The sequence below is a fragment of the Elephantulus edwardii genome, unplaced genomic scaffold (assembly GCF_000299155.1).
Source record: "Elephantulus edwardii isolate Elephantulus edwardi_28Jun2011 unplaced genomic scaffold, EleEdw1.0 scaffold00203, whole genome shotgun sequence".
NCBI classification, from domain to species: Eukaryota; Metazoa; Chordata; class Mammalia; order Macroscelidea; family Macroscelididae; genus Elephantulus; species Elephantulus edwardii.
In genome coordinates, this window is record NW_006399953.1 from 1,658,870 (window position 1) to 1,671,105 (window position 12,236).

General features: G+C 40.5%; 1 protein-coding gene across 1 annotated transcript in view; it reads right to left on the bottom strand.

The window, feature by feature from the left end:
* The window catches only part of FAT3 (FAT atypical cadherin 3), a 779,036-nt gene that overhangs the window by 145,173 nt on the left and 621,627 nt on the right, over positions 1–12,236 (bottom strand). The window contains exons 7-8 of the mRNA XM_006897182.1: positions 4,203–4,478; positions 1,090–1,300 (exon numbers count right to left, since the gene is read on the bottom strand). Of these exons, the coding sequence (XP_006897244.1) occupies positions 1,090–1,300; positions 4,203–4,478 (487 nt within the window). The remainder of the gene's footprint in view (positions 1–1,089; positions 1,301–4,202; positions 4,479–12,236) is intronic.

The following is a 12,236-nucleotide window of genomic DNA, read 5'->3' on the forward strand; positions in this document are numbered from 1 at the left end:
TTCTTTTTGGCTGGCTTTGACTTTAATAATATCTTTTTTTAAAGCACCATACTGTCATTCTAGGCAGTCACATTTTAATTCAACCACTCACAAAAATGTTCCACATTTAAATCACGGGGAAAACAGCCTTTCCAGTGCTGGCATGAAAGGAGACAGCATTTGGCATCATGTACGACAGGCATAATGTTGCAGAACATTTTGAAAATATGTGGCTTGAATATTCAAAAAATGACAGAACAGGGAAGAGAGGAGATAACAGATATTTGTCATCTTCAGGGTCACAATCCCGCCTCTTCCTCACACAATCACCTCTTTTGTTAGATGGATTTTCTAGCCGCCAATCTGTAAAGCATCACATAAACCATGGTTGTGCCTTACAGATGTTAGAATCTGGGTGAGGTTTTTTCTACAGTCTCTTATTCAATAAAATGAGAGCCTACGTTTATCTGACAGGATGGGCAAGGACACTCAGACCACATTCCTACCAACTCCTCCTGCTCCTCAGACTGCCTCCAGTGAAGTGAGATTTTGCCTACCATAGGAGGACAGGAATTTCTGGAGCTCACAATTCACCTTCCCACAAGTAAACAAAGGCATGAAAGATCCAATTCACAAACAGCCTGACAGCAGATGAGGAGAGGTTTGTACTGTTTTCGTCTGAGGCTAAGGGTTGTTGGCCTATAGGAAAAAGCCACTGAGTTTATGCCAAATTTGTTCTCTCTGCTCCATTCCAGAAATATCCAAGATTGAACTAAAGAAGGAAAAGCTTTCCTTGCTGTGAGTGATGGGAAGTATACTGGAGAAATGCCAAAAAATGAATGTCTTTAATAAATCAGTAAAATTAAAGAATTGAGAGAAATAGAAACTTATTGGTTCAACACTCATAACTGAAATATAAAATCTTACTCACATTTCAGTAAAAAATAAAAAAAGAATTTTATACACCATCATCACGTAGAGTGGTCACTCGCCAAAAAGTTCATCTGGAGACATTACAGTAGTGACAATGTAAATTTTACATGGTGACACACGCCACTGAATTAAAGGCCCTGCCCCGTGTGGGAACACAGACAATGCAGCGGCTCTCACCTGTTTCGATGGTATAGATGAGCTCTGCGTTTTCCCCCTTGTCTTTGTCCAGTGCTGTCACCTGCAGAACAGCTGACCCCAAAGCAGCGGATTCAAACACAGAAGCTTCGTAGAGAGGGCTGGTAAAATAAGGACTGTGGTCGTTGGCATCTTCCACATTCACGATGACTCGCGCTAAGTTCCTTCGATAAGGGAACTCCTGATCTCTGACCTTTAGGTAAAATAGGTAAAGAAGCAGTAGGACCAACATCTTACTTAAACGATTACATATGCGTGTGGGGAGAACAGAGTGAGGTAAGGCATGCAGAGTGCCTGACTCAACTCCAGGCACATCAGAAACTCGAACTCATTGCCTTCAAGCTGAAATTGACTCCTAGGATTTCTATGAAATCTCAGAAATCCCTTCAAAGGATTTCTGAGGCTGTAAATTACATGGGAGGAGAATGCCTTTCTATTCCCTCAGACCTGCTGGTGGATTTGAACTGCCAAAGAAGCACATTTTTGGGTTAGCAGCATGATTTCCTGTGGACTAGGCCACCAGGGCTCCCTTCCAGGTACATAGTGTGTTCTGAATCAATGGTGATACTATCAATGTTGAAAACTGACTGTGAACCACTTGAGAACCAGAAGCACATCATCTGCATTGCTCTGCCTCGTGCCTAGGCAATGGGGATGCTCAGTTTATCTGTCAAACCGATGTCTAGGTATAGCACGTAGCACTTTCCCCTGGCTCCCCTCACACAGACACTTCGCCCTGTTATTTGTGTACACAGCTGCTAAAGAAATAGTGCACTGAAGCTGTTCTAAAGAGGAAACAAATAAACATTCAGGGAAATCATTCATTCATTCAACAAACATTTATTGCCACCCAAATGAGGTAGTTCGGTGGAAGGCAGAATTCTTGTCTTCCACGTTGGATATCCGGGTTCAATTTCTGGCCAATGTACCTCATGTGAAGCCACCACCTACCTGTCCATGCAGGGGTCTGTGATGCCATGATGTTGAGCAGGTTTTAATGAAACATCCGAACTACAGTGTGCTAAGCAAAAGACCTGGTGGACCACATATGAAAATTGAAAACTATGTTCCATTCGACATGCAAAGGTTTGCCATCAGTTCGGAATGATTCAACGGCAATTTTTACCTCTCTTTGTTTTTAAAATTATCTGTACAGGCTTTGGCTTGACCATAGCAGTTCAGCATTGGATCGGATCCTTACCTCAGGGAGCTTGTAGCTGGTGATACGTGCTAAATAGACAGAACCACACAAAGTGGTCATGGTCAGGATGGGAGACATGCAGGGCACCCCGGGAGTGAGCAGGAAAAAGAATAGAGTTTAGCTTTCAGCTTATGGGTGAGGTGATAAAAGTAAATAGAAGAGGTAAAATGGGGAAGTTGGGCATGTGGGGCGAGGGCACATGTTTCAGATGAGAAGAAGCAATAAACGAAGTCCCAAAGATGACAGAGCATTCTGACCATCAGGAAGAGGAACAGAAGCTTACTCCTCAAAAACATGAGAATTTCATTTTTTACTTCACCAAAGAACCTTGTTTGAGTGGTCTAAAATCTTCCTTGATTTGCATATGGCAGATATTTCCAAACAATCTCTGATCACTTGGTTTTGCTATAATGCAACTTAACATAAATCAAGTGTGAGCACGCGATCTTAACTTGCTCAAGTTTGGACTATAACTTCAGGGAGATGTGAAGAAACTAAAAATATTCTGAGAAGAATAATCAAAGGGAAGTTTTCAGAAATAGCAGAAGGATTGCGTGAAATGACTGCAAACGGTTTAGCTCGGGGAACGGCAGGATAAAGGGTGGCTTGCTCTAAATAGACAATTACACAACTGACAAGTGATGGAAGGGAACTGGCTTCTTTGTTAAGGAAAGAAGGAATGGAAACGCTCTGAAGAACTGTGAGAATGGAGTTAGTCACCAGCCCATTTCTCTCCTCAAGGGAAGAACATACAGAAGCAACTGAGTGAGTGCTGAATTTCTGTGTGTGTAGACTGGTGTGTTATACCCAGATACCAAACCAATGTCTTTGGTTTATTCCAAATAAATAAACAGTTCTTAGTTTGTTTCAATTGAATGTAAGCTCCAAGGGGGCATAACAGGTGATGGAGAAATATTTGCTGAATGAATAAATGAAGCATTAGAAACGAATGGCCTCTGTGACTCACCACTTCTACTCTCTGGCATCTAAGCAGGAAACTACAACCCAGGGCAAGCTCCCTCTTGACTCCAGAAAGTTTCCAGATATCTATTTAATGGAACAAACATTACTTGGAGCTTCTCAGGACTTGATAAAGTCATTGTGGGTTTTTAAGACCCATCAGTGAGCAAAATGCAGGCTTTGATGTTCATCTGATCTCAAGAAATGCATGCAGTGGGGCACCTGCTAGGTGGTAGTTGTATAGATTTTAGGTCACCAACTAATCAAAGATTTATCTCTTTTCTTTTCACTCCACAATTATCATGAGTTATAAAAATTCCTCTTTAAAAAGTAAAGCAACATTTTCCTACATAATTTGGAGGCCCCCACAAACTCAGGTTCAGAATGTGTATGCTCTCTTTTGGCTTTGGTGAGCTTTGCCAGTATTCTGTGTGTGCCACTGTTTACTTCCGGGTCCAAGGTCAGTACAGTGAGGAATAAATCAGTTCTCAGGGCTAAATGTTGCAGAGTTTGATCAAATGATTGCCCTGGTGATTAACTACTTAAAGAACTCTTTAAAAACTTTTTTTAAAAATAAAAACTTTCCCAGAAACTCTTGTGGATGCAAACCAATCTTGAACAGGCAAGATTTACAGAAACATGGTCAGCCCCTTCCCTCCCGAGTCAGTCAGTCTGTCAGCACCATTTACTGTGTGGTCACACTCTGCAGAACGTAGCTAATATTTCAGTTTGGCAAAAATAGAGAGTCACTGCCCAACAGCAGTAATTCTTTCCTGAACTCAAGAGGCCAAAATGAATGCAACTCAACTGTGAAAAGACCAGATTTACTACTTCTTACAAAATCGAAGGGCCCCATATGCATCTGAAGACTGAGCTGTGTGCCTGGACTGGCTAGTAGTTCTACCAGACGGAACTAGCGGTGGATTAGTCCTACCATTATGTTGAGGATGTGCTTGTCTTGCGCCTCGTGGTCCAGTCTCTCTGCTGTGTACAGGACGCCGGTGCTGGGGTCGATCCGGAATTTTCTCATACTGATGGAATCAATGCTGCTGTGGATGGTATAGCTCAGTTTATGCTTCTCATCTCGATCCGTAGCTTCAATCTGTAGTATCTCTGTGTCTGGAAGCACATCCTCAGAAATTGTCACATCATAATTTGGCTGAGAGAATTCTGGGCCATTATCATTATTATCCAGCACTTTGATAAATACCTATAGTTAAAAGAAGACAAGAGTGATGACTAACACCAATTTGCTCATGGCTAGTATCAGAGGATCACACCTTTTAATTTTTTTCTTTCCATGTCCTTGAGTCTTAGCTTTCTGGATCTACCTCAACCTGCAGGAAAAGCTCTTGTAAAAATTCTCTGTAATTAGAGCTTGAGAATAAACCAATAGTTCACATTAACAAGAGCATAAACTATGACTTGATCAATATTCTCACTATTAATTGAACAGCTGAGACCACTCTTCAGAGGTGATAATTCCATGAAATTGTCCGAGGTACATTGTGAGACATCATAAGGTGTCCTTTGTTTCCTAAGCTCCAATTATCATAGGTTCTTGAAATGGGCTCCTTACAGTGGACTTAATGGGAGGTGGTGACAGGATGGAAAAGTAGATAAGACAAAGCAACAGGAGGAAAGGGCACAGAGGGGGGCCTTTATGGAGCAGTGAGCCTCAACTGCAGTGTCCCACAGCACTGTGTCCTTTGGATGGGAGGTGTCTAGCACAGAGCACAGTGCTAATGATAGTCAAATAATACGCTTCCAGACGCTGCCTTTCAAAAAGCATTTTCTTGTAAAATTTATCCGATTATGCAGAGATACATGTATCCTAAAAAACCCAGACCTGCAAACTCACTCACTGCCATCCAGCTGGAACCAACTCCCAGTTGACCCGTTTTGCCAGTTTCAGAAGATTGTAAAGTACACTGCAGAGGAGCTCTGGTGGCCTAGTGGTAAGAGGCTGCACTGCAATCCCAAAGGCATGTGGTTTGAATCCACTAGCTTCTCCACAGAAGAAGGATGGAAAATCTCCTGCCATGCGATTTACTGTCTCTGGAGGGTCAGCTGTGGGTTGGTTCTGATTCGAAAGCAAACAACAATGACAACAAAATCCACTGGAGATGGCCACTGCTAGATTAAAAACTTCCAGAGAGGTGTTGCCTTTGGGTTGCAGCACACCTCCCTGTAGACGGTGCAATAGAGCTCGCATACACAACCTCACTGCCCTGAGTTGGGACCTGCTCACATTCCAGCAGGTATTCAGGGGCCAGACATTACAGGGGAGGAGATCTTCTCTGGAGAAGTAGCTGATGAATTTGGACTGGCAGTGCAAAATCCCAACCCATTGGACCACGAGTGAGTGAGTGAGTGTGTGTGTGTGTGTGTGTGTGTGTGTGTGTGTGTGTGTACGAGATGGATTGATTCAATGACTGGGGTAATCAGAATGGGTGTGTCAGAGGCAATAATGTTGGCTCAGGATAGACTAGGGTTCAGAGCTGTTGTACATAAGGTGGCTATGAGTCACAAACGACTTGACAGCACATAACAACTATATGTGTGTGTTTGTATGTATGTATGTGTGTGTGTGTATATATATATATATATACACACACACATTAGTTTAATGAACTCTTGTATAGTCATTGTTGTTCAATTCTCAACTCTAACAATTACCAAGACCCAGCGATCATATACTTTTAGCATGTATCTCTAAAAGATTGTGATGACAATTCATAGTGTTGCTATGTATCACAAATAGAAACCCTACCATATCCTGCAAAAAGACAGGAACACTTAAACATCCAACCAAACTTACAGACCTAATGAAAGTATGGTACCTAAACTCTGAAATGGCAGCTCTGATAAACTAATAGGTAAGGCATTTTGCTACCAACTCAAAGGCAGGTGGTTGGAATCTACCAGCTGCTCCTAGGGAAAAGATGGGACCCCTTCCCATGTTCTCTACAGCTACTAACAATCTGTGGCAGGTCAGCTATGATTCAGTTCTGAATGAATGGCAATGGGTGAGTGAAGCAGAGAAAATAGCAATTCCTTCATACTATCAAATATTCAGCTGGTGTACGTTTCTCTGACAGCTTTTTAATATGTTGTGTGCATTTGCATATATGTACACATATGCAGCTATGCCCCACTTAATAGTGATGATGAAGTCCAGGATATGGGAAGCACATGATTTGAACATTGTTACCACTTGATGGGGGCCCATTTCTGGTTGTCCTCGTGGCTGCTGCAGTCACTGTTGTTGCCGAAACTGCTGACGGAGGACAGAGAAATGGGTGGCAGTACATCAAGAGCAGCTAAGAGGTAGGAACAAGAGCAAGTAAGTGAGAGGGGAGCGAAGTGTGTCCAGTGATACCTGCTGTTTGCATCCCCGGGTCCTGGCTGTCACCTGCACATCAGATAAAGCCTGAAAGCCTACCCCCAGAGCCAAGCCCTTTGTCTCTCCTACCACTATGACTTCTGTGCTTCAGTGCAGCAAGAGGCTAGGTATGGGGCTCTTTAAAACTCACTGCCTGGCAAAGTTTACAGTACAATAAATGCTGAAGAGGACATGGTGAAATAGGAACTCTCATGCACTGTTGGTGGAGTTGTGAAATGGTACAACCACTCTAGAAGACAGTATAGCATTTTCTTAAAAAGCTGAACATAGAAAGTCCGTATGACCCAGCTATTCCACTGTTTGGAATATAAATCCAGGAACTCAGAACTGAGACACAAATGGGGATTCGTACTCCATTGTTCATAGCAATGTTATCACCATTACAAGAAAATGTAAACAGCTCAAATGTCCAACCACAATCAAATGGATTGAGAAACTGTGGTACATTCACATGCTAGAATACTATGCAGCACTCAGGAACAATGATTTTGAAAATTACTACATAACTTGGGAGAGACTAGAGAGCATTATGCTCTCTAGTAAACTATCTCAGTTTTATAAGGACAAATACGGCATAAGGCCATTATTGTAAAAATAGAAGACTAACTAGTAAAACATGTGTGAGGATCCTAGAGAAGAAGGGGTGGGAGCATAGGGGTGATGATGGGCACAGGGGAAATCACAGGGTTGCACAATTTGGTGAGTGGAGGGAGGGAGGGGGGGAAGGAATTAGGATGGTTCTAGTGGGGATCTGAAAAGACAGGGTAATAGCAGGCATTGATCAATAGTTTTTATTATTATTATTATTATTATTATTATTAGTGCATGTACCGTCAAATCAGATCTGACTGGTACAGGAGGAAATTTTCCCTCCTTCTCCGGCAGAGCATCTGGTGGATTTGAACCGTGTACCTCTGGGATTGCAGTACAGCTTCTTGCCACTAGGCCACAAGCGCTCCCCTAGGCATTGATCAATAGTAATTAAATTTATATGACACAATGGTCATATGAAAAACAATGTGAATGAAAGAATGTGTGAAATACAATGTACATGAATGAAACACAATATATATGAATTTTGTATGAAAATCAATGTAAAATTTTTAAAAAAATCACTACAATATGACTACTATGGAAATACACTGTAGCAGGATTGGCTTTGTGCCTACATTTTTCTCAAAGGGCAGAGTCAGAAAGACTTATTCATGGTATTTTTTAAAGATAAATATTTCCTGAGTTCACACTGACACTTCCAATTAAAAAGTTTCAAGGTTTTTTCTTAATCTATAGCTTTTATATTTTTATCTCATTTTTCCCACTCTGAACTTCCCAGTACTTAATGACATCATTATACTCATTGCTTCACCTGAGGTCTATATACAAAAATCTCAGAATAATATCAACATTATTACAGTAGCAATTATGATCATTCAAATAATTTTAATATTATCTTGTCTTTTTTTTGTCCTTAGGATTTATCCACTTAGGACACACATCAAATCAGTATATTTAATGTCATTGAGAATTATTCTTTTTTGTGTAGAGATTTGCCATCAACTGAATATATGTTTAAATGTATGTTTTCCATTTACTTTCAATTTCTTAAACTTGCCTTATAATTAATTTTAATTTCATTTTAATTTTTATATAAACTTAATTTTTTTTAAAAAATAACACATTCTTTATTAAATTTATTTAAACCTTCAAATTAAACTTAGTTTTAAAAATTTTATACAAAGATACTAAATTAAAAATTATCTATATTCAAAGAATCTGGCTTTTATCGGATTTCTCTCCACTGTTTCTATAAGTAAATAACTTTGTTTTAAATGTTACAGTTTATCTATTTTGTTAATATAAATATTCTGTGCATATTTTTTTCCACCATACTTTTCATAGATAATGGTTTTCGCACCAGAGGGCTGTTTTGTTCCCCAGTGGGCATTTGACAATGCTAGGAAATATTTTTAGGTGTTGTAACTAGGAAGAAATACTCCTGGAATCTAACAGGTAAAACCAGAGATGCTGTTAAACATTCCACGATGTGGAAGACAGCTCCTTACCCACTGCTGCCCACCTCCAGTAACAAGCTATCCAGCTCAAACTGCCAATGGTGCTATACAGGATCAGAAACCTTGAAAATTGGGTTTTTCTAGCCATTGCCTAACCCCCACTGGGGGGCATGGTCTCCAGTTACCTTTGCTGCAGACACATGGTCTTATAAATCATCAACAGCAGTGAGACTAATATAAAAGAACACTTTTTACACTGTGAGAGATGGTGAAAGAGGTCTGTGAAGACATTGAGAGATGGTGGTGGAGGGAAGGTGAAATACTGTGGCACTGCTGTGAAGTAACTGTGGGAAGATGTAACCAGAGGAACCTGGGAGATTGAGGCACAGTTAAAGTTTTTGCTTGCTGGATACTGAATGAAAAGCTGACTTGTAACTTCTCTGAAATAAAGTTTGCTGGACTCATTTGAAGAATCAGAAGCTTATTTGTACTGCTGAAATGAATCTAGACTTTCACTTGTTGACTGAGAAGCATTCTGAAGTAATTGAAGAACTAATTGTGCTTTGTTAATCTGGTTTAGGACTGCTAGACTAACCCTGAATTTCAATTGTGTGATATTCTTTGGCTCCTCCTCCACTCCCCAATTTACTTCCCTAATAAACCCCACAACTGTGAGTCAAGTCTGTGAGTCAAGTTGCAACGGACATTAGACCCAATGATAGGTAGAAATAGGAGCAGGAGGAGTATGTGGGGTGGCATGTCGGAATGTGGAGTGAAGTTATCCAGTGACACTTACTGTCTGTGTCTCTGGGTCCTGTCACCTGCACATCAGATAAAGCCTGAAAGTCTACCCCCAGAGCCAAGTCCTTTGTATCACCTACCACTATGCCACCTGTTCTCCAGTGCAGCAAGAGTCTATGTATGGGGCTCTTTAAAACCATGAAAAAATCCCACTGCCTAACAAAATTTAACAGGACAGCAAGCAATAAATGTTGGAGAGCATGGGGAGAGACAGGAACTCTCATGCACTGCTGGTGGGATTGTAAAATGGTACAACCAAGCTGGAAGGCAGTATGGTATTTTCTCAAAAAGCAGAGCATAGAAATTCCATACGACCCAGCTATTCCACTGATAAGAATATAACCCCAGGAAATTAGAACTAAGACACAAATGGAAATTTGTACACCAATGTTATTTGTAGTTGTTTATATGGTGCTATGGATGAGATGGTTTTATTTGTATGGTATTCAGTAACTGGGGTAATGAGAGTGGGTATGTCAGAGACAAGAGGTTATCTTATGATAGGGCAAGGTTCAGAACTGTTATATATATAGGGTTGCTATGAGTCTCAAGAGACTTGATGGTACATAACAACAACAACATGGATGTTGTTGGTAGGGACAATTCTCCTTTATGCAGTTAGTAGAAGTTAGACTCAGCCACCCTCACATTATGTCTACTCCTTTTGCATGCTATTACAGAGAAACTTTGTAGTATATTTTTATGATCACTCCACAGATGTGTAGATACATCCCTTCTGTGGATAGATGTATCAGAGTTTATTTTACCAGTTCCCTATTCATGCTCATTTAAGACATTTCCTATATTTGCTCTGAGAAACAGCATTCAGGAAAGTCCTTTATCCACATCCTTTCATATTTTTGCTAGTGTCTTTTGGTACTAAAATAGGATTCACCACCTGTCAGTCTGTCATAGTGTGATAGCTTTCCTATTGCTAGGATGCTGAAAACTAGGCCACTGGTATTTCAACTATCAGCAGGGTCACTCAGGGAGACAGGTTTTCAGCAGAGCTTCGAGACTAAGACCACGAAGTAGGGCCTAGGAATCTACTTCTGAAAATTAGACAATGAGAATCCCATGGGACACAACAAACTATTGTCCGACAAAGTGCTGGGAGCTAAGCTCCATTGGTTAGAATGTACAGCAACAGTTTCAAACATACCATGGATCACGAGATGGCAGAAAAGCGGACAGCATCTAGTTCTGAGGTCCACAAGCTCACCAGGAGTCAGGGCCAACTCCGAGGCAATTAACAACAACAACAACAACAACAACAACAACAACAACAAAATGATATTGTTGAACCAAAGTGGAAGTGCTAGATGGTTTCACATTCTTCTCCCCAGGGATTTCTTATTTTCCATTATTATAAACAATATACAGAAAAGATTGTCTTCCCATTCCCTTCCCAACAGAGTCCTTGCTAAACTTTCTAGACTGTTTTTGCCTATCTAATAGATGATAAATGGAATTTCAGTATAGTTTTAATTTGCAGGGTTTTTATCAGGATTACACTCAATGTCTAAGGTAACTCGAGTAGAGATGATGATGTCTTTATAACGGACTCTTTATATCACAGAACATACTTTGGTTTTGCATACTACAAAACAGCCTATCCTTTATTATTTTCCTTAAGTAGAATGTGAACACTTTAAAGAATTACATATTATAAACAGAGTCTTCCTTTCCACTTTATCTTTTCACTATTTTGGGGGAGATGGTGACTATGTTTATATGCAGGGTATCAATTTTATAATCTGCTCAAAAGCTGATTGCTGTTGAGTCACAACCAACTTAGAGCTGAGCCTCCAGTGAGTTTTTTGGATGCTGTAAATCACAGTGTAGACTGCCTGCCTTTCAAATTCATAGTTAACCCATCAGTGAGTTTTCAGAGGCTACTAATCACAGGAGATGGCCTATTTTCCTCTTCAAAAGCAGCAGGTAGTTTTGAACCACCTGCCTTTGGGTTGTCAGCACAATTCCTTACCACTAAGCCACCAGACCTCTTATAACCAGCTACTTTGATAAAATTGTCTATCTTCCATAGCACTTTTTCTTTTCAGATTTCAGATACATATTTACACTCGTTTTAAATTATGGCAGTTCACCTTTCCCTTCAGAGCTATTGTGTATAGGGTCACTGTGAGTCGCAGGTGACTCAACAGCACCTAACAACAACATCAACAAGAAGAACCTTTTCCTTTATAACTTTTATTACAAAAATTGCTTTATCTTATGTAACTCCATTGGTTAGTACTTTCTCAACAGAAAAATGCTACACAGTAATAGAGATAGTGAATATTTTTGTTTTATTCTTGATTAGCAGGGAAGCCTCTACTGGGTCTTCATTAAGTAAGATGCCAGTGCATGGGATGCATTCATTTTTTTTGGGGGGGGGATGCATTCTAAAAAAAAACCCAAAAACTATTTGTTGTTGTTGTTATGTGCCGTCGAGTCGTTTGCGACTCATAGTGACCCTATGTACTACAGCCCTAAACCCTGCTCTATCCTGTGCCAATTGCATTGCCTCTGACAAACCCATCCCAATTACCCCAGTCACTGAATCAATACATCTCATAGAGGGTCTTCCCCTCCTGTGCCATCCCTCCACCCTCCCAAGCATTATGTCCCTCTCCAAGAACCCGTCCCTCATGGCAACATGTCCAAAGTATGTCAGACGAAGCCCCAGAATCCTTGCCTCCAAGGAGTAGCTTGGTTTAATCCTCTCCAAGATGAATCTGTTTGTTTT